Source organism: Rhinolophus sinicus, linkage group LG01 (genome assembly GCF_036562045.2).
Source record: "Rhinolophus sinicus isolate RSC01 linkage group LG01, ASM3656204v1, whole genome shotgun sequence".
Taxonomy (NCBI): Eukaryota; Metazoa; Chordata; class Mammalia; order Chiroptera; family Rhinolophidae; genus Rhinolophus; species Rhinolophus sinicus.
The window spans coordinates 26,517,147-26,540,582 of NC_133751.1; the positions used below are offsets into that span (position 1 = coordinate 26,517,147).

General features: G+C 39.5%; 1 protein-coding gene across 3 annotated transcripts in view; it reads left to right on the forward strand.

Moving 5' to 3' along the window:
• KCNAB1 (potassium voltage-gated channel subfamily A regulatory beta subunit 1) overlaps window positions 1-23,436 on the forward strand; it is a 365,847-nt gene that overhangs the window by 318,410 nt on the left and 24,001 nt on the right. For all 3 annotated transcript variants that reach the window (XM_019731967.2, XM_019731968.2, XM_019731969.2), the window contains exon 9: window positions 22,326-22,411. In XM_019731967.2, coding sequence (XP_019587526.1) covers window positions 22,326-22,411 — 86 coding nt within the window. The remainder of the gene's footprint in view (window positions 1-22,325; window positions 22,412-23,436) is intronic.

A 23,436-nucleotide genomic window follows, 5' to 3' on the forward strand; every position in this document is an offset into this window, starting at 1 on the left:
CTCATATTGTTCAAAATGTGACCTTCTCAGTTGGGGAGTATAGTGGCTTGGGAGCTGACTCATGTCTGGCAGATCTAGGGATAGAAAAGTGGGCTGGATCTCTACTTTAGGGGTACAGCCAGGTGAGTGCTTTTCTCCCTGGGGGTGACAGAGAGGGTGTCTGACTATTTCTTGGGTGGGGTCATCTTGGGTCCTGTCCTCTAAGAGAACAACCTCTACGTGGTCAGGCGCTGGAGCTAAACACCCAAAGCCAGTAGGAAAAGGGACCAGAGAAGAAGCAGAAAGTAGAGGAATGGAGGAGACACCAGCGCTGTCCCATGTCACCCCTTACTGCAGGCTTCTAGTCTAAACAGATCCAGGCTAGGAAAGGGAAAAGAATTTGAGTTTGGAATTTTGACCTGAGATCTATGGAAGCTGTTTATGATTGAAAATGATGTCAGGACTATCTATTACCCAAGAGTGGACAGAAAAGCTGTAGGGCCAGCCTGAGTTTTCATCAGGGCCAAGGGACATTTGTTCGCAGTGAATGTGAAGAGCCAGTGGGAGATTTAAAATTAAAGCTATGTTACAATTACATTATCATGTTCATGCTTGTTCCACATACTAGTTACATATCTTTAAATACCTAATTTTAAATCAATCTGACTTAACTTACACATTAAAAAAAGGAACTCTTCTATTAGTTTCAGAATACAAATTTGCTTACTTTATAAGAAAATAACATTATGTCCAATATAACTGGAAGTTTAGGAAAAACTTGTGTGCTTAAGATTCAGGTCTCCACAAATTATAAAATAAGGTGCTTGGCCACCTATAAAGGTCAAACATAAAAGGTCAAATATAAAATTTACATATTATATATAGATATCCTTCATACCTTATCACTACTCTTCCCCACAAACCCTCCCCAGGAATCTGAACACTTTTGAAAGTGTCACTTCTACTTTGGGGGGTAATTGCTTGTCAATGTTCAAATACTGTAAAAAGGTTATAAGCCAGAAAACCTCAACCTCTGCAGTTTGGAGTTTATTCATCCTTTCTAAATGTATCCCCGTGTTAGGTTTTGCTTATTTGTTTTAAATTCTGAATGGTGAACTTGTGTTGTGACTAGCTTCAGTGAAGCCAATCATACAATATTAATGAGAATTAAAAGAGATACTTTTAGACAACTTTTTAAAACCTTAAAAGTCAACCCAGAATTTACTTATACAAGAAAATTATTTATTTATTTTTTTTATTTATTTTTTTTTTAAGTGTAAGTGGATAGAAGCAATGGGTACCGGGAAAGAGTAGAAGGCGGGGCGGGGGGGGGGGGGAAGTTCAGTGTTTTCAATATTCTCCTTTACTGGAGAGAAAAAAAGTGTTGTGTCATTAGCACAGAAACTGGAAGTATATTTGGTAATGGAACAAACTTAATTACCATCTATAAATAAGTGCTTTTATCTAATAAGACAAGAGAAAAAAATAAACTGACTTAAGAACTCACACAAAACTTAACAGAACACGAAAAAAGGAGATACGGAGACCAAAAAGAAAAAATTGGTAGGTACAAAAGGATGAAATTTATTTCTTCCATACATTTACCCTACTCCCTTCCCAAACACAGGTCAAATCTTGCAAACTCCTTTCTCAAAAAAACTACGGAATGCATTTTACACGTTACCTTACAGCACTTAGGCTCAGAGAAGAACATAGTATAGTAAAACTACTCAGGTCTAAATCCTGGCTCCTTCATTTATTTATATTCAACTAATGTTTATTGAGTGCTCATTATACTAGTCATTATTCTTGTTACTTAGAGAACAAAATAGACAAAGATCCCCACTCTTGTGGGACACATTAGTTCTAGCAGGAGAGGTAGGCAATAGACATTAAGAAATTAAATTATATAGAATATTAGAAGATTGGGAGTTATAGCAAAAAGAAAATGTAGAGGAGGGCATGAGGATGGGAATGCTGGGGGAGTCGGGAGTGCTCGCTGAGAAGGGAAGAGCTGAGCAAAGACTAGAAGGCATACAGCGAGCAGGAGGAGGACAGGAAGGCTGTTTCTGGCCCTGAGATGGGAGCAGCCTGTTGTGTTTGAGGAACATCAAGGACATTAATGCGGCTGCAGACAGTAAGGAAGAGTATAGGAGATGAGTGTAGAGAGAATACAGGGACCACATCTTTTTGCGCCATCTGAATTTTGGACAAAGAAGTGACACGATTTAGCTTACCCTGTTTCCCCAAAAATAAGACCTAGTCGGATAATCAGCTCTAATGCGTCTTTTGGAGCAAAAATTAATATAAGACCCAGTTTATATTATATATTATATTATACTGTATATAATATATTTTACTATAATATAAGACCCGGTCTTATATTAATTTTGCTCCAAAAGATGCATTAGAGCTGATTGTCTGGCTAGGTCTTATTTTGGGGGAAACACGGTGCATTTGTAAAGGATCCCTCTGGCTTAGAATCAGAATAAATTATAAAGGGGCAAATGCAAGAGCAGGGAGACATGGTAAGAAATAATTGTAACAATCTAGGTGAGAGACGATGATGGCTCAGATGAGGGTGCTAGCTGTGGAAGTGTAAAAGTGGATCAGTGTGGGTAAATATTAACAGTACAGCCAGCGAAAGTTCCCCATGAGATGGATGTGGGTGTTGGAAAGAGAAGTGAAGACTGACTCCAAGGAATTAGGCTTGAGTCACCTGAAGGATGGAGCTACCATTGACCGATATGGGAAATAACATAGGTGGAATTGGCTTGTAGGAGAGATCAGGAGTCTGCGTTTAGTCATTGTAAGTTTGGGATGTTCATTAGACATCCAAGTAAAGATGTTGATTTGAGTAGGCAGTTGGACACTGAATCTGAAACTCAGGAGACAGAGATTTAAATTTGGGAGTTCTTTGCATGTAAATGGTATTTCAAGCATTGAGAATTGATAAAATTACACAGGGAGTTAAAATAGAAAGAAAAAAAGGACATAGAAAGAAAGGACCAAGGACTGAGCACTGGAGCTCTCCAATATTAGGAGGAGGGAGAGAAGAGCATGGTGCCCAAAGAACAGGTAAAGAGAACACATCATAGAGGAAGACTTGATTGACCACATGAAAGGCTACTGATGGAACAAGTAAGACGAGGGCTGAGAATTGTACGTTGGTATTCACGGTGCAGAGATGATCAATAATTTTGACAAGACCAGTTTTATGAAATAGGGAGTGGGCGAGGGAGTGAAAGCTACGTAATCTCTGAGTGTCAGCTTCCTCAATTGGAAAACAGTGAAGAAACCTCTAGATTTAGGATGATGAAGTAAAATATTTCTGCCCCTTTTTTAAAAAATAAGCAATTTAAAAAATCACCCAACAAATAACATACAGAGCCAAGAACTGACATAGAAACTCCCTTTCTAATGGAAGTAGCAGACAACTGGAAACCTGGACCAATATATATGAAAGTGGGGAAGGGATGGAGAAATTGTAAATGACTTAGCAGAACTGAAAAGATTTATTAAAAGTGGCCACAAGGGAGAAGCAAGTAAATCTGCACCATACAACTTGAGAAAGGTTATGGCATTACAGACACCAATGCCACAGAAGACGGGTGGGGGCTGTGTGAAGTAAGAACTAGGTACAAGGTAGCGGTTTACAAGACTGTACAGAGCTCTTAAAGCTCCATGTCCCCAGATGTGCAGGCAGGATCCTGCCTTTCTCCTTCAATGAAGAAGACAAGAGGTACATTAACTGGAGAAATTAGTTGAGAAGCTCTAGTCTAAGGGATACCAGTCAGAAGAAGGTGGGACCAGGCTGGAGGAAAAAACAGGATTGTAAAATTTGAGACCCCACGCCTCTCCTCTCACTTCCAGGTCACTAACAGCCAGGTTACTTTCCCCATGCAAAGATAAGGGAATAATTCTCTGGAGAAAATTAACTATCACAGGAAAAAAAAAACTAACAGATACTGACATTGTAGTGAAAGAAAACCCCAGTGGGAAAAAGTGGCAAGTCTCCTAATTGCTCCCACCGCGAATTGCACTAGTTAACAAGTGCCATCCAAGCACAATTTTAGTGCTTTGCCCTTACATGTAAAGAGAAACCTGACATTCAAAGAAAACCTCCAATATGAAAAAAATTTTAAAAGAGCTCATTAGAAGAAAATAGCAATGAAGAGCGATATAGAAAATTTCAAAGAAATTATAATTAATATTCTTGGTCAGATAAGAGAAGATATTGCATTAATGGAACAAGAACAGGATGAAAAAGAGTAAGAACGACATAGCAGTACAAAAAATATATATATATATATTAGAGATACGTTTTGATGGTTGCCAGATGGGAGGGAGTTGGGAGGATGGGTATAAAAGTTGAAAGGAAGTACAAATTGGTAGTTACAAAAAGGTCATGGGGATGTAAAATAAAGCATAGATCATATAGTCAATAACATTGTAATAACTATGTACGGTGTCAGATGGGTACTAGATTTGTCGGTGTGATCACTTTATAAGTTATATAAATGTCTAATCACTATGTTGTACACCTGAAACTAACATAATATTGTATGTCAACTATAACTGAAAAATAGAAAAGAAAAAATATTAGAGATTAAAAATATAATGCTAAAAAAATTTTAAAGTCAATAAAGAAGTTGAACATTAAAGTTGAGGAAATATTCCAAAAGTGAAAAAAAAAAGGCATAGACAATAGGAATGAAAAGATGAGAAAATTAAGGTTCTTTTCAGGAAGTCCAACATTAATTCAGCTACAAGATTTCTAGAGAAAGAACAGATAAAAGGGAGGAGAGGTAGTTATCAACAACAACAAAAAAAAATACAAGAACATGTCCACATTTGAAGACTATGAGTCTCCAGATTGAAAGTTCCCACCAAGTGCCCAGAACAATGAATGAAGACCCACACAAAGAAACATTATAATGAAATTTCACAACTGAGAATATAAAGAAAAGCATCCTAAAATATTCCAGAGACTTAATAGTGTACACACATGAAGGATCGAGAATAAGGATTGCCCAGAGGTTTTCAACAGCAGAATTGAGACCCAGTATGTTGGAGCAAGTCTTCAGAATTATAAGCAAAAACATAGTGGGAATCTACAGGAATAATAATATGTTGACTTTCCTATCTCCCAAACACAATTCCTCAGAAGCTACTGGAATACGTTCTCTATCAAAATGAGAAAAGAATGCCACAAAAGGATAAGATCCAACTCATTAAATGGGAAGAAGAGCATTTTCAGGATGTTTGGAAAAGAAGTGCCAGAATGACAGCTGTGCAGGAGGGACAGAGAGCAGCCAATGTAGGTTGTGGCAGGATGATGGTGGGCTCTAGATGGGATGTTGTAGTGCGGGGTGGAGGGGTGGGTGGGGGGGTGAGGGGGAGACTGCTGAGTTTCTCACAAACTTTACCATGTGGAAAACTGCCTTGAGAGACATTTGCATAAAGTATGGGAAATTCAGCTACAGCTCCATATAAAATTAAGTTAATGAAGCAATTGTCAACTAAAAGAAGATGAAAACGTTATAGAAGGAAATGAGATCATTGTAAACTACTTTGCTCAGCAGTGGACACTAAGTACTCAGTCATTAAAATGAAAACACAGAATATGAATTTAACTCTAAACTGAGACGTGAATATATTGGGGGATAGTGAAGACAGAGGGGTGTATGAGTGGGAGCTAAAACCCTCAGCAGGGAATGTCTAAAAAAGCTGGACCAAAAGAGTATCGCATAAATATTATTGAGAAATGTCGAGATTCATACCAGAATAAACAGCTGCGTGTGCTGCAAATGGTTTCCTCTGGGGTGTAGGCAAACAGTCAAAGGACCACTGCTTTTGGTCATAAGCCTTTTAGCATTAACTCTTTAAACAGCGTGCATGTGTTACTTTGACAAAGCTAAAGATTGAAACGATAAACATACACGTGCAACACACAAATGAGATAAAAATGCCCGTGATATCGAGTTGTCAGTAGTAAATATGATCGCATGGTTGTTGAAGCCCAGGCACAGTCCTCAGGATTTAGAAATACACAATCAAGGCTAGTTTTTCTACCCCAGAGTCCACCGTCAGAAGCCAACCCATTTCTCACCACATCCCTCCAGAAACATGCCAGCACAAGAGACCTACCTGCCGTTTCCTAATCAAGCTGTGCTGAGCCAGCCTCCTTCCCTCTGTGACTCCAAAGCTGGCTGTGCCAGATAATCCATTGCAGGATGAGAAGAAACCATAATTTCCATTTATTTTCTATCTTGTTATTTGTAAAGTTTCTATTTATTGCATATGTCTTATTTTCTATTTTTAAACAATCCATTGATATAATTATGGGCATTAAAAGTAGTAAAAATAGTACAAAAGATTCCTCTATACCCCTCTCCCAGAGTCCCTCCAGCACTAATATCTTACATAACCATGGTACAATTACTAAAATATGGAAATTAACATTGACACAGCAATGTTATATAATCTATGGATCTTATTTATATTTCTCCAATTGTCTCATTCATAGCTTTTTCTGGCCCAGATCCAACTTGTAGTTCATACAGTGCAGTTCATCGTCACGTGTCTGGTCTCCCTTAAGCTGGATCAATTCCTCAGTCTGTCTTTGTCTTTCATAATTTGGACACTTTAGAAGACTATTAGCCAGTTATGTTGTAGAATGTTCCTCAGTTAGAGATGTTTGCTACTGATTAAATTCAAGTCAGGTAATTTGGGCAAAGGAGCCATAGAAATGTTGCATCCTCTCAGTGTATCACATCAGGGGGTACATAATGTCTATTTTTCCCATTACTGATGATGTCAACTTTGGCTAATGTGATACCTACCAGGTTTCTCCATTGTAAAGTTACTATTTTTCCTTTAGTACGTATAAAATATAGAGAGTGTGTATATACCTAATGAGTATCTTTGGGGGAGATACTTTTACACTATGCAAATACCCTGTTTCTCATCATACTTTTGCCCACTTAATTTTAGCACTCCTCAATAATTCTTGCCTCAAATTAAGCACTGCAGTATTTGCCAAATGATGATTTTTCTATTTTCATCATTCTTGCTACTTTTTTTAGTTGGCATTCTACTGTAAGGAAGAGCTTTCTCTTCTCCCCTATTTATTATTTATTCAATTATTCAATTTTTTATTAGTTTCAGGTGCACAAAACAATGTGATAGTTAAACATTTATCATTTATATCCCTCACACAGTGACAACCCTCCTCCCCCCATCTATTACCCCTCTGACATCCCATACAGACATTACATTTCCTCTCTCTATTCCTAATGCTGTACTTCACTTCTTGTAACTATATATATATATATATATATATATATATGTATATGTATATATATATATATATAAATATTATAGTTGGCATTCATTATTGTTCAACTTCAGGTGTACAGTGCAGTGATCAGGCATCTACATCATCCCTGAGGTGGTCTCCCTAATGAGACAAGTGTCCATCGGATACCCTACAAAATCTTACATTATTGATTCCATTCCCCAAATTGACTTTTGTATCCCGATGGCAATCTTGTGGTTACCAATTGTGCTTTCTAATCCCCTCACCTTCCCCCTTATCCCCACCCTCCCTCCCATCTAGCAACCCTCAGTTTTTCCTCTATGTCTCTGAGACTGTTTCTGATTAGTTTATTCATTTATTCTTTTCTTTAGATTCCATACATAAGGGAGTTCGTATGGTATTTGTCTTTCTCTGTCTGGCTTATTTCACTAAACATAAAGTTCTCTAGGTCAATGCATATTGTTGTAAATGGTAAGATTTCATTCTTCTTTATGGCTGCGTAATACTCCATTGTATAAATGTACCTCAGTTTCTTAACCCAGTCGTCTACCGATGGGCATTTCAGTTGTTTCCATGTCTTGGCTATTCTGTATAGTGCTGCAATAAACAGAGGAGTGCACAAATTTTTTCGAATTAGAGTTTTGGATTTCTCCAGATAGATACCTAGGAGTGGAATTGCTGGGTCATAAGGTAGTTCCATTTTCAGATTTTTGAGATAACTCCATAGTGTTTTCCATAGTAGCTGCACCAATCTGCAATCCCACCAATAGTGCATGAGGGTTCCCTTTTCTCCACATCCACGCCAGCACTTGTTTGTTGACTTATTGATGATAGCCATTTTGACTGGGGTGAGGTGGTATCTCATTGTGGTTTTTATTTTCATTTCTCTAATGATTAGTGAAGTTGAGCTTTTTTTCATATGTCTGTTTGCCATCTGTATGTCCTCTTTAGAAAAATGTCTCTTTATGTCCTCTGCCCATTTTTTAATTGGGTTGTTTGTTTTTTGGGAGTTGAGTTGAGTGAACTTTTTATAGATTTGGGATATTAACCCCTTATTGGATATATCTTCTCCCATTCAGTAGGATCCCTTTTTGTTTTATTGATGGTTTCCTTTGCTGTGAAAAAACTTTCTAGTTTGATGTAATCCCATGTTTATTTTTCTCTTACTTCCCTTGTCCAAGGGGATATATCAGTAAAAATCTTACTCTGGGTAATGTCTGTAAAATTTCTTCCTATATTTTCTTCTAGGAATTTTGTGGTTTCAGATCTTACATTTAAGTCTTTAAACCATTTTGAATTTATTCTTGTATATGGTGTAAGGAGGTAGTCCAGCTGCATTTTTTGACATGTGTCTGACCAGGTTTCCCAGCACCATTTATTGAATAGACTGTCTTTACCCCATCATAAATTCTTGCTTCCTTTGTTGTAGATTAAATGACCATATAAGCATGGATTTATTTCTGGGTTCTTTATTCTCTTCCATTGATCTATGTGACAATTATTGAATATTTTTTAATTAATTTATTCAATTATTTATGTCAATATGAACTAATGGGCTCTGATTTTATCCTATGATTTATAATTCATTATTTATTTTGTTGCTACGATAATCCCCAACATGGATATTTAGAGTATCCTTAGCATGTCTTCCATGTCCTTTACACATGTCTCCATATTTCTTTTTTTCTGAGGACTTTTTTGCTTCCCCAATTGTTTTTTGCACGAGATGTTCCAAGCTCACCTATGTATGCCTCAGCCCTGTAATCAGCCATTTCTCCCCGGAGCCTTAGTTTCTTTTAATGAAAAATAGTATTTTGAAGCCAAGATCTAGGTGCCATCATATATATTTTATAACATTAGCTTGATAGTACAGTACTTATTTTATATATCAACCAATACACCTTTTTGGAAAAGAAAACTGGAAAGTACAATAAAAATTTTTGAAAAGCACTGCTCTTTGTGTAGAAAGCACTGCTCTTTGTTTCCTTAGCCTGGACTATCCCCTAGGAAGCCATCCTGATTTCCTTAGTTGGAATTAAGCACCCCCTCTTTTTTCACCTGTATAGCATGATGCCTCTTCCTCTGTGTAGCACTTACCTTTTCCTGCCTTGCTTTGTAGGCAGTAGTTGACTCCATCATCTATTTCTATCCTGTCAACTTCCTGTATTGAAAGGGGTTCACATGTAAAAGCTGCAATGCAATGAGTCCCAAGTAGGGAAGAGAAACTGTCCATGTTGCTATGTCACAAAGACGACCATGCGGACACACACACACACACACACACACACACACACACACACACACACACTCACACACAGCAGCCACCTGTATGAACTGTTTGATCTCAGCAAACAGAAAATGGTTCCTGTTGGTTCCCCAAAGGAGCTCTGTAGCCAGCATTTTGTTCCTGTCATGTAACCTGTCGTGCTCTGTCAGGACAACCCCGTCCACTTGGCTGGGAACAATTCTGCCTATTTCTAATGAGCGGAAGTGTTCTCTATGAGTGAGAGCAGGCTAGGGCCAGACTGCTTGCTTTCAAACCCCGGCTCCAACACTTACTAGCTGGGTAAGCTTAAATAATCTACTCACCTTCGTTATGCCTCACTTTCCTTACGTACAAAATACGAGTAACAATAGACCTCTGCTATAATATTGTTGTGAGGACTAAATGATTTAAAATATGTAAAGTATTCAGAACAAGGCCAAGTACATTATGAGCACTAAATGAGTGTAACCTTATTGTTAATATTCCAGAAGACCCTTATTTGTATACAAGAGAGCCTCATAAAATGTGGCATGAAAATACATCAAAGTTCAGCACATGAAGGATTAGGTTAAACTAGGGTTCTGTGCCTAATTAAAGACCAGTCCCCAAGGGGGACAATTCATTACACCTTTTTAGTCGCTGACTCCTTCTTGCTGCTCTTTGCCTCACAGCCAGGCATGTGTTTCCCCTGAAGCACAAGGAAGTGTGTTGTGTGTGGAAAAGTCAGCTGTGGGAGGGTGAGGGGAGTTGGACAAGCCACAGGGTAAACAGGAGACATTTTCCTTCCGTCAGTTTTACTCAAAGAGTTGTAAAGAAAAATGTTATGATTGTTTTAAAGTAAATGTTTTATTCCCGGGTGGGGTAGAAATCTGCATAAATTTGCATGCTAAAGTCAAAGCTGTCTAATAACATTTGCTTTTGCGGCACTTTAGTGGATCATGCAGAAATATTTAAGAAGCACTATCAAACCTTGCTAAATACTTCCTTACGAGAAGATTCTAATGAAGAAAATAAGGGAAAACAGCCCTCTTTGGGTGGGGGATAGAGAAGCACCTCAGAAATGGGAAAGAAAGCCCCAAAGCAAGAGATCAAGGGCTCCAGGTACAAGCAGACTACGTGTGGAACAGTAAAATAGACACGAGGAAAGAACATGGGGCATCCCAGGACAGACCTGGGGACAGGCTGGTGTCCTCTGCATTGGCTCTTGCAGTGGAGTTGCTCAGCTGCCACTGGGCCTGTCTTACATGTTAGCAATACAGAGCAGCAGGTACTTTGTTTTAAAATATTAGCAGAGTTAGTATTTCCTCTTTACCACATAGTTCGCTGTTGAAAAGCCAAGAAAAAACACTCCACCACGTCAAGTTTAAAAGTTGCCTTTGGGTTAGTTACCAGATACCTCACACATACAGATAAGCTTTGCAAAGCCAAAAATGGGTCTGACAGGGGACCACATTTGCTGTAGGGGGAGAGGTTTTAATATCATTAAGATAGCATCTCCTTTCAGACGTCTCCCATGCTAGGACCAGGAAGTAAGGCCAGCTCTATACTTTTAAAGAAGCAATAAAGACTGCTTCCTGTTACAGCATGAAACTAGATTTGCCAGCAGAAAATCACATTAGGATAAATATTGTTTTTCTCTTATCTGTCCTCTGCTAAGTTGCCTGCTTTAATCTTTCATCCACAAGATAGAATTCCTTTTAAAGTAAAGTTAAAAGCCTATCCCAAGAAACTGATACACAGACAGTTGTATAAATAAAAAGCTCCAGACAGGATCACAGACTAAGAAGCTACAAGTCAAGATTCTACATCGGTGTGTCTAACCAATGAAAGTGACATGAACACAATTTAAAAGAGCAAAAATGCAAGGCTTGAGTCAGATATCTACAATGCAATGACAGATGCTCCCAAATATAAAAATAATTGTTCCACTAATAATGGCTATAAATATTTTAGGTGCCATGTAGAACTTGTGGGATTTGGTTAAATTCATTTTTTAGGATCTCAATGAACATTTGGAAAACTATTCCTTAATGAGTGTTTTGCATAATATGTTTCCTTTTGACACGCCCGAAGACTCATTGCCTCAGTTGATAAAGATATTTTAACCCTCTATGTGCTTCCAATAGCAAAATCAAAAGAGTGCACATGAAATACATAAATCTGAATGAACACAAAGGGAAGAAGATATTTTACTTCATATTGTTTGCGCTTGGGGATAGGTGGGTGAGGCTGGTTTTAGAGGAAACTGCAAATGTGGCTTCCTCGAGTTTTTAATCTCTCTCAGCTTCAACTTCTTCAAATGTAAAATGAAAATGTAACAGTGCCACCTCATTGGGCTAAAGCAAAGCTTAAATGCAATCATGTTGGTAAAATGCCCAGCACACAGCCAAGCACACAGTAGGCACGCGGTAGAATTCACTGTCTCCCTGCCCCGCTGTTGTTGGTGTGCCCAAACCCCGTCTGAGCACAGCGGGAACTGTTGGTGGTTGGCCTAGCAGTCATCCTTTGTCAGGCATCCAGATTTTCCTGTGGGTAATCACCCTCTCCCCTCACTGCCGACTCACTCAGAGGAAGGCCTCTTCCTCTCCCCTTTCCAGCCTTCAGTTCCAGGATGGGCCTGGGTTGTGTTACGCCAATCATCCCACTTTTTCCCCTTAACAAGAGTCAGTGGTTCATGTGACCAAAACAGCACAGAGCAAATGTCAGCAGTCTTGGAATGCTGAGGCAAAAGGGCCCAGGACAAGGACGGACAAGCAAGCAGGCGTCATGGCCACCTAATGCCACAACGGAATCCAGCCTGGGGATAGCAAAGCACAGGTTTAGAAAATATTGGTCCTTAATGACTCGGAACAACCAATTCTGAAGCATGTATGACCTCTGCATTTCCAGTGACAAAAGCCGATAAATCTCCTTTACAATTTAAGGACTTTCAATTGAGTTTTCAATAACATATTCCATAAAAAAAAAAAAAAAAAAAATGGAAAAAAACAAACCCTAACACACTAAGAAAACTGCAACCTAATACTAAAGAGGATCACGAAATAAAAAGATAATTCTCAAAGGTAGCCTCTTTAGATCTCTTACATATCATAGCTAAATGAAGGCTATCTATAACTTCTAGCACATCTTTCTATGTGTTGCTGATAGGTTTTATTGTCATATACCAGAATTTCCTTCCACCGTCCTTGTTCCTGATATCTAAGAAGGGTTTCACTTAGCTATTCTAAACTTAAATTAGTTCTATCAAATAAACGTACACAGCAAGTTAATGTCCTTGTTTATTTCTGCATACATTTTGTAGATCATTCATTCTAGTACATTCACTGGAAAAAAAATTAGGCTATTCAAAATCAGGTGTTCATGGAATGAATGTCTTCCATGGCAACAAGAGCAGCTGGTCACACCTGCTTTGAGAACTTTCTAGGCCATTGCTATAGACTGAATGTTTGTGTACTCCAGAAATGCCTGTGTGGAAACCTACCCCTCAATGTGATGCTATTAGGAGGTGGGCCTTTGGTAAATGTGTAGGTCGTCAGGGTGGAGGCTTCATGGATTCGATTAGTGCCTTTAGTAAAGAGACCCCAGACAATATCCTTGTGCCTCCCCCATGTGAGGGCACAGCAAGAAGCTGTCTATGAACCAGAAACAAAGCTCTCACCAGACACTAAATCTGCCAGTGCTTCATCTTGGATTTCCCAGCTTCCAGGCTGTGAGAAATGAATGTCTGGTATGTATGCCACCTAGAGTATTCTTGTATTTTTGTATATGTTTATGGTATTTTAGTTATAGCAGCCCAAACTAACTAAGACGGCCATATTCTGTAATAAAGTTTGTGGACTTAATGGACAAGAGCAAAACTTCAAAAATTTTAGAGGGAAAGAGAATCCTTTTTCAAATTTCGATTTTTTCATTCATTTCAGAAAGATATCCCACAACAGGGAAAGACTCATGTTCAAACTACAAAAAATCCTTTTTAAAAGCTTGACCAGTAATATTGTCAAAGGAAACTCCAGGATGTGAATGTATTTTCCTATAATCCACTGATGATATAACTTTAGTTTCACCAATGAATCTATAAGTAAGGCATCTAGGAAATTTACACTACTCTGGAATTTCAGTTCATTTAGATTTGTTTATTTGTTTAAATGTGTTTATTTGTTGCCTTGCTCCAGACAAAATTTAAGGCAATGGGTTCACGTACTCTCATTTTGATAGTCTCTAAGTCAATTAGAATTTGTTCCACTATTCACAAATCCTATAAAATTTGGCATTATGCGAGAATAGCACTTTATACCCACCAGAATAGAAATCATCACTTTAATTACTACTATTTAGTATTAACTAAACATAGAAATTACAAACTGATAGTTTCAATTCAACAGGTTTTAGCAGGAAATAGTGGGGACCATGTTTAGATTATGTTGAAGGGAGATGTGAGATTTTATGATCCATATTCGATATGATTATTTATTGGGAGTGTCATAAGGCAGTAGTGGGTCTAAGTGAGAAGCTGGAAAGGCCGGATGTAGTGAAAAGAGGATTACACAGAAAAATTGAGGATAGAGTGGTATTGTATGATAAGAAAGCTATGTCATTACTGCAAGTCGCTTGGACACGGTCCTCTAAATGTAAAATGAAAGGTCTCTCTCTTGCTAGGATTAAACAGCCCCTGTCTAGTGGAGGAAGAAATAATATTAAAAGTAGGCAGCATCACATAGCCTCCCCCTCCATAGGGGGAGCTGAACGAGGCATAAGCAGGGTCCCCAGGGTAGCCTGTGTCTGTCTCTTCATAAGTCACAGTAAGCTCAGGCTCTACAAGGAATTGTTCTTGTTTGCACATTCTGCAAATGAGGTTTTTAGGTTCTAGAGTTTTATTCAGTTTGAGATAAGATGAAAGATGGCGGTGACGGGAGGCATCACAGGGGTGTGTAAGGAAATGCCACAGAACTCAAACACGTCCAATTAAATTGTCTCTCAACCTTAACCTCCACCCATTTATTCTTCCAAGGTGGGGGGTGGACTAAAGATAGCCGCACTTTTTTTGCTGGTCCTACATAGAAGGTCTAGAACCTCACTTTGGAACTTGGGGATACTTACCAACTGTTGTTTTTGTTCAAGGACATTGGACTCTGGGTAAAAGTGAGAATAAAACTGTCCCATTTCAAATACCTTTTCTACATATCAGAGTAAGATTCGTTAATCACATCTGGGCAATTTTAAAGGCTCAGTTCAAACTTTCTAGGGTCAGGGAAAACCAGAGTGTGGCAGAGCAGAGAGGTTGAAGACCAGATGACCTTTAGGGAGGTTCTCTCAGGGTAGCTGCAGGGTGAGAACAGTGTATTGTCCTTGGAGACATAAAGCTTCATATGTATCCCTTCCTAGTCTCTTCTTCTGAGCTGTTTGGTCCAGAATCATTTTGGCTGGTGCCCTGATCCAGATAGCTGTTCCTTATAAACTATCTTGTGAAGATCATTCTTTCTCTAAGTGTCAACAGGTCAGAAGCAGACATGAGCTGTTTTTTGGCTCTTTTCTTTTTCTCCAAAGAGTTATCAGATTTGAGGTCTTTGTTCAAGGAAGCAAAAAGATAGCTCATATTTCTCAAGTCATTTAAACACATCATGAACTATAGTCATTGGTGTATTAAATACAAAAAGATCGATATAACCACACAGAAGGCATCACATGTTCACAAATACACAATGGAATCAATTAAGTAAATGCCCTGTCATTTTTCTGGCCCCAACCCACCTTCTCCCACCGTGTACTATGCACAAAACCTTCCAAGACAACCAATCACCAAACTTCAAAGCCAGAAGAGCATTATACACTATCTCCCGAGAACTTGCTCATGTGACTATTTTTCTGAGCCTCTGCTTCTTCACAATAAAATGAGGGTTACAATATAACCCACCTAAACAGTTATTATAAAGATTGCCTATGGGCTCAATTAATATCAGTCTGCTCATTTGTGTTGAAGAAACTGAAATCCAAGAAGGTCAAGGAATGTGCCCAAGGTAGTGACAAGGATGGGACATAAACCAGTGTCTCCTGAATCCTGGTGTGCTCTGCAAGGCAGATGGAGCCAGACTTTCCTCAGTCAGCAAACCATTAAGGCTACACATGGCGTCACTACATTGTATGGGGATGCGTTTCCATTCCTGTGAGAAAGGACATATCTCTAGACACTCAGCTGAACACTGAGGGAGGGCTCTCCTCAGCCAAGAAGATAAAGGACTAATACAGAACCAACAGGAAACTTCTAAGCCACAAAGAGGCACGATTATAAATCAACACCACCACAAGCTGCTGACGTTAAGTAAATAAACAACTCAAGTTAGATAAATAACAAACAGCTGGTTTGGAATAAAAATGGTGTCCAGGACTAGAGTTATTTTTTATCAGTGTTTACAACAATTCCTCTGATGAAATCAAGTCTCTGTGTTCTACCAGTGCCCCAGTTGTCACGGTGCTCTCCTCTTAAAAAAGAAAGGATCTAAGAGCAGTTAGGTTGAACCTCGTGAATGACACTGTCAATAGTCAGACATTTTGACCTCTAAAAATGGCAACTTCATTTGTTTAAGCCTAGTAGTTGTGAATTAACCTATCACATGTTAGTGTTTTAAAGTGGCACCTTTGTTTGGGAATCTTGTTCTTTCTTTTTTTATATTATAAAAGTGTGATAATGCACACTTACAGAAACTTGGAAAATATAGAACAAAATTACATATAGTTCCACTGTATAAGTACAATTATTAGTTTGTATATTCACACTCAGCATTTTGTAAGCATATTTGAAATATTTTTAATTGTTAATAACATTCAAGCTTTTAATTAGACCTTAAAACAATGAACTCGTAGCCTATATTTCCTCATCCAGAGTAAGAGGAAACTGCATTGGCGTATCTCTAAGGTTTCTTTTGTTCTTATCATTTTGTGTCTTTATGGCCAGATTAACTTGAGTACATTCTATGTGATCAAAACACTCATTTCTGCATATTTGTATGTTTAGTCCTATGGCTTATTGTTCGTGCAGTATAACTATTTGCTTACGACTTTCAAGGTTCTAGGGAACATTCCCCCATGAGCCGCGGTTTAATGTGAGCAACCATTTTTTTCATGAGGACCAGTTTAAAACAAAACATGTTTATTGACAATTATGTTTCACTCAAAAACAGTTTTATTAAGTCCTTTCGCATAAAATGCATATTTGAAAATATAGATGACCTACATTATTGAAAGAAAAATGTCAATCTTTTTTCTTTTTTAAACTAAAATGTTAGAATGTGAGCCTATTTGAGAAGACACAACCAGGGCCGTATCCTGCTTACTTTTTACTCTTTTAGCTTCACAAATTGGTCCGCACACATTATCTCATGTCAAGCTTTGAAAGGCTTCCACAGGACCAATGCTATCCTCACTTTACAGATGGGGAAATGGAAGACTCAGAGAAGCACAAGAGACGTGCAGCATTTATAGAGGGCCAGTTACGCGCTGAGGACACAGGGAATAAGACAGAGAGCTGTCTGCAGCCTGCGGGCTAAAGAACAGTACTGATCATTTCAGCCCGGAAAGGAGAACACAGGGAGTACACAGAGAAGATTTAACAAAGTTTGCCTGTAGTTTAGACACCGTTTCTCAAGCTTTGAGATTTGAGAGCAGATGAAAATAATACAAAGGCCCAGGTTCATTGAAGTAGGCTGGGGCCTGGACCTCTGCATTTTCATCTAATTTCTCAGGTGATCCTGGTTCATACCAAAATATGTGTGTGTGTGTGTACACGTGTACGTGTATAAGCATGCACACACATGCATGTCACATGGACTAAAGCAAATAACTAAATTAAATGTTAATTTATAGCATGAAGCATTCAGATTAGATGAAAGAGCAGAAAGGAAATGTGGGAGGAAGTTTATACCCACTGCAATGGCTTAGGTGAGAATGATATAAAGCAGTGGTTCTCAAACTTCAGTTTTCACCAGAGTGGTTTGCAGGGCCGGTTAAAACAGACGGCTGGGCCCCTGCTACGCCCAGAATTTGTAACTCAGTGGTTCTGAGGTCAGGCCCTAGGAATTGTATTTCCAACAAGTTCCCAGGGCTGCTGATGCTGCTGGTCCGTAAGGTGGCATTGTTCCACTTTGGGAGCACTGGTGGAGACATGCACAGTGGTTCCAAGCCCTGGCTGCACGCTGGAATCGCCAAGGATGAATTCTTAAAGTATTGATGCTGGCCCTCACCCCCAGAGATTCTGATAAACTATTACTTCGGTGGAGCCCGGATAGTATACTTTTCTAAGCTCCCTGGGTGTTTTAATGTGCACTCAGGTTTGAGACCACCAGTGCTAAGGCTTCCGGGAAAAGCAGGGAAGTCATTCAGTCCTGGGTTGACCGATTTAATCAGTTTGTTTGTCTGGATGTCCTTTCCCAGGGTCAGGTGAATGCAATGCACTAAATGATATTCTTAATGTGCTCTTCCCCATTCAGGATCAACGTTCCGACTAGGATGCTTTTAAAATGTATTTCCACGATACACAAGTAAAACGAATGCATTTAAACTCGGTTGATTTTTTTTTTCTTAACAATGCTGCCCTCTAGTGTTCTTAAATAGTAGAATCATACGAAAACCCACCTCAGGCATCAGTATGGCGATTTCCTGTTAGACACCTAAACACTTGGGGAATTTTCCTCTGATATTAAAAAAATAATAATATGCATGAAATTTAATTTGTGGCAACATGAATCTCTAACTGTGGCCTCTCAGTTCTCCCACAGTTTCTCCCTGCATTCTGCCCTGCAGAATCCTCCAGAGGATGAGGACTCCTGAATTAAAGCTTTTACTACAAATGAAACTGAAACTAAGAGCCATGGTCCTTTTGCCTTTCTAAATATTTTGTTTTAAAATTAATTTTTGATGGGACAATGACAGGGACTATTTGTGATATTATGATCGGTCATGTGGTTCTAAAGACACCCTTTATCTCAGAACTTGGCAAGAAGTGCCTTCATCCAATCAAGGCAGGATGAGAAGAAAAGAGAAAGCTAGCTTTGTTCATTTGGTCCATAGGACAATTTTTGTTGTCCTTCGGCTCTTCTTCAAGTTGTAATACTGTGATCAATGAAACTCAACTATAAATCTTTCAATACGATTGCCATGATAGATTGTTCTCAAAGATAATGATTGTGTCTATGACAAAGGAAAAAGGACTCCTGGAATTCTCCTTTCCACATTCCACCAGGCTCTTGTCTGCAGATCAGAGGCCAGACAAATCAGGGAGCAAGAAATGACCAGCACTTAAAGTGCCTGGGCCATTGGAGTTTCCTGTAGGCTATTCCACACTCTGAACTATTTGTTCTCACCTTTTGCTCACTTCTCACATCCTCCTCGTATTCACTTGACTAATAGTTTATTGAAAATAGAATTCATCAAAAAGGAGCTCCCATGTCGTCCTGTGATGAGTTCTACAAACATCCTGGGTCCCACCATCTTGATAAAAGTGTCTTTCCTCCCCCACCGGTGCTTTGCGCCTCCCCCATCTCACTTTAACAAGTTTTCTCCCTCCTTTCTTACCCAACCCCCTAGCCTGTATCATCAACTCCTCTTTCTAGATCACGTCCAAGGGCATACAGGCTTATTCTTGCATCTTCCATCTTTAAAATAAATCTCTCCTTTGACCCTAAATGCCCCTTCAGCTACTGTCCTATTTCTCTGCCTGGTTCACTTCCAACCATGAACATGGGAAAAGGAAGTCTTTAGAGTCTCCCCAGGTTGTCTCTACGGCTTCCTTTTCCCACGCCCACTCTTCCATTGGCTCCAGCCTGGCCTTGGCCCCACGCACCACTGGCACAGAAACTGCTCATCTTGTGGTCTGCTGGGACCTCCCTGTCCTGTGGCCAAATCCAGTGCACACCATTTTGGGCCCTTCTGACTTCAATGCTCACAGTCTTCCAGTGTGTGAGCTCAGCTCCTTCGCGAAGCATTCTCTGCTCTTGATTCTGAAAGCTTCCTGCCTCTCTGGCTGCTGATGACCCAGACCCTGCAGTGTCTGATCTCCGACCCGTGGGCTGGCTCTTAGGACCTCTTCTCTTCTCTTTTCTCTTTGTAGACTTGCCTTACATAGACTCATCCCCTTCCATGAATTTAAGTACAGCTAATAGACTGGTAACTAATAAATATATCACCTCAAACCCAGGTTGATTACTGTGTCACTTATCCAACCATCTCTACACGACATCTCCCCTTTAGTGTCTCATAGGCACCTCCATTGTTCGCATGTCCAAACAGGAACCCTTGATTCCCTCCACCTCCCAAAACCCGTTCCTCCCTCAGTCTCCCTCATCACTGTAAACGACCGGGTACCTGGGAGATCGCCTTGATTCCTACCTTTCCCTTACGTGCCACATTCAGTCCATCTGCAAATCTTGTGCATTCTATCTCTAAAATATATTTGAATCCATCCATGTCTCTATTCCACAACCCTATTCCAAGCCACGCTCATCTCCTGCCTGGAATACTGAGATACATTCTTAAAGATCTTCCTGCTTCCTCCAGTCCTCCCACTGTGATTCTTCACAGCACAGTCAGAAATAGTGCTCTTCTGAAGAGTAAACTACAGCCTGTCATTCCCTTACCTAAAGAATGTTAATGATTTCCCATTGAACTCTGAATAACAGAAAAATAACATGGCTTGCCCTCTGCCAATTTCATCTTGTACCCTTCCTCCTTCCTTACCAGACTCCAGCCACAAGGGGTTTTTTCTGACTGCTAAAAATCACTAAGCTCTGCCTCAGGGCCTTTGTACATGCTGTTCTAGCATACACTTCCCCTGTTCTTCCCATGGCAGGCTCCTTTTTATTTTTTGATGCCTACACATGACTCCTCAAGGAGACCTTCCTTGACTTAACTAAATGGGTCTTCCCTTTTATTCCCTGTCTCAGCCCCCTGTTTGTTTACTTCATAACATTTCACATTTTATAATTTTTAGACGTACATGTTTGCATCTCCATCTTCTCCACTCAACCTTAACCTCCAGGAGCTTTTTATCTGTTCTACTCACAGATGAACCCAGCAACGTGCACAGTGCCTGGCAAATGTTAGACTTTGAATCATGTGTGTTATATCAGTGAATGAAGGCACAGGAAGACTCAGAACTTCCACTCCACCTTAATTGCTCTTGTCACGGCCTCAGTGACTGCCATGTGGCCAAGCCACGGCCGTGTTCTGTACTCATCTTACTGGAAGACAGATTAGAGACAGGGAAGTGTCCTAGGTTCAATGTATTCTCTGTTAACCTCATCAGTGTTTACCAACATGTTTGATTCATCACAGTATTCCCAGCACCCAGTGCAGCAGACACTTAAATACTGTTGATTCAATAAACTCCTCGGCTCCTGAAGGAAACAGGATGTGAAAGGAAATGGAGCTGGTATAACAATGGAGATATCAAACAGAGAGAACGCTTCTGGGGCAGACATTTTACAATGGCTTTCTGCTTCCAGAAATGTTTATCATTGCCATTTGCATAATAAAAGAAAAATGTTTCGTATAACTTTGTGTATCTCATTTGCTTTAGGAAGGGAGCATGAACTTCCTGGCTTTCATGGCTGAATTAGTTTAGTTTCCTTGTAAGCCAAATTCTACCTCTACTGGGTAGACAATGGTGACTGAAAGCATTCCATGTTCCAAAGAAAGAGTGAGGAGAAAGAAACCAAGTGCAATTTAAAATGGTTTACATAAGCCAAAGCAAGGAAGCGAAGAACCTAACCCTCTGTCTCATTCCAAATCCTCAACTCGACTTTGAGACCAGGATTTGATTCTTCTGAAGGACATGGAACCCACAGGTCTTTGTGGGACACAGAGAAGTCGAGGCTGCGACCCCTGGAAAATGTCAAATTAGCATTTTGGCATCCCGGGTGTTTGGCTGACCTGCTTTGTAGGAGAAATCCAACTGTGACTGTGACTTTGCACTCAGTTGAACCTGAGGCTCTCTTGCTCTTTGGTTCTGCATCACATCTGGCTGATGCCAAGGGGATGAGCTCAGCTCCACCCCTCTGGGGAAGGCATTCATTGTCCTGTTTAGGAATTGTCACCTCAAGCTGAAAGAGGCTGATGAGCAAACTGGGTGGGACCACGAGCAGGTCCCAGTAAAATTCATTACATGGGTGTCTTCGAATAAAGCTTGGTTCAAAGGGCTCAAGGACTAGTAGGGCGGTTGTGGGCTGGGGCCCAATGTGGCTTCAGCTGTTTGCTCAGCGTTTAGTAGATTTATCTTTCTGCTAAATACACTGTTGTTCTGTCATCGCTACTAAACAGCCACCCTGTGTGAGCCCTTGCTCTGCAAATCCGACACACAAAGGCAGGCCTCCTACCCTCACTGACCTTCCTTCTACAAAGTCAAAATAGATGTTTTCTCTTACGTCTCCCAGGTTCTGCAAGAGGTGACTCATGTGTTGTTTTGTCAGGCCAGGAACCATGAAGCAATACAAGTAAAAGAACTTAAGATGGTCATTATGTTTTTAATATTATTTAGTGTTATTGCTGTAAATGGAAATGAAAGTCAATTTACCCAAAAGTACCATTAGCCTCCAAACCATCCATATTTCATGGTAGACTATTATGTTGTCTCCAATGTTAAGTAACTGTATTAATCAAACAAATAATTGCATTAAACTTCTAAGCTTTGGGCAGGAAAAAAAAAAGAGAGACAAAGACCACGTAACTTTGAAAAGCCGAGAAACTCTTGAAATGCTGTTTGGTCTTCTGTAGAAATTGTTCGAGCCATGACACACGTGATAAACCAAGGAATGGCGATGTACTGGGGAACCTCACGCTGGAGTGCGATGGAGATCATGGTAATTTCATTTCTATTTTTAAATGGCCATCGAATATCTTATCACAAGCACTGCACTTTATTGCGCTTCACAGATATTGCATTGTTTTTACAAATTAAAGGTTTGCGGCAACCCTGTGTTGAGCAAGTCCAGTGGTGCCAGTTTTCCAACAGCATTTGCTCACTTTGTGTCTCTGTGTCACACTTTGGTAATTCCATGTCACCCTCCACCAACAAAAGGTGATCTCTTCCTGAAGGCTCAGAGGATAGTTAACATTTTTTAGCAATAACGTGTTTTTTAATTAAGGTATGTACACTTATTTTTTTAGCCATAATGGTATTGCACACTGAATAGACTGTAGTATAGTGTGAATATAGTGTGAATATAACTTTTATATGCACTGGGAAGCCCCAAATTACCGTGTTTCCCCAAAATTAGACCTGGCTGTACAATCAGCTCTAATGCATCTTTTGGAGCAAAAATTAATATAAGACCCGATATCATATCATATCATATCATATCATATATCATATCATATCATATCACATTAAAGACCTAGTCTTATGTTATAGTAAAATAAGACCAGATCTTATATTAATTTTTGTTCCAAAAGACACAGTAAAGCTGATTGTCTGGCTAGGTCTTATTTTTGGGGAAACATGGTAGTGTCACTCATGTTATTGTGACACTCACTTTATTGCGGTGGTCTGGAACAAACCCAAAGTCTCCGAAGTGTGCCTCTATTGTTTTTCAGATACGTTTAAACTGCAAGAACTCTCACGATCTCTCTTCGTAATCACCATGGCACTCAAATTCTATGATGCATTCCATCATTACAGAGATGGATATGGGGCCTGGATCTCATCAGCTCACAATACAACAGGGAGGGTGCAGGTCTCTAAAAGGAATAGTGTTTTAGCACGTTCTTGGGTGGCAAGAGGATAAATTGAATTTCTCAGCTAATAAGATATATGAACACAAAATTCTAGTTTTCTTTAAAAACACTGTATTAAATAACTATACTGTTTATTACATGCTAATTACAG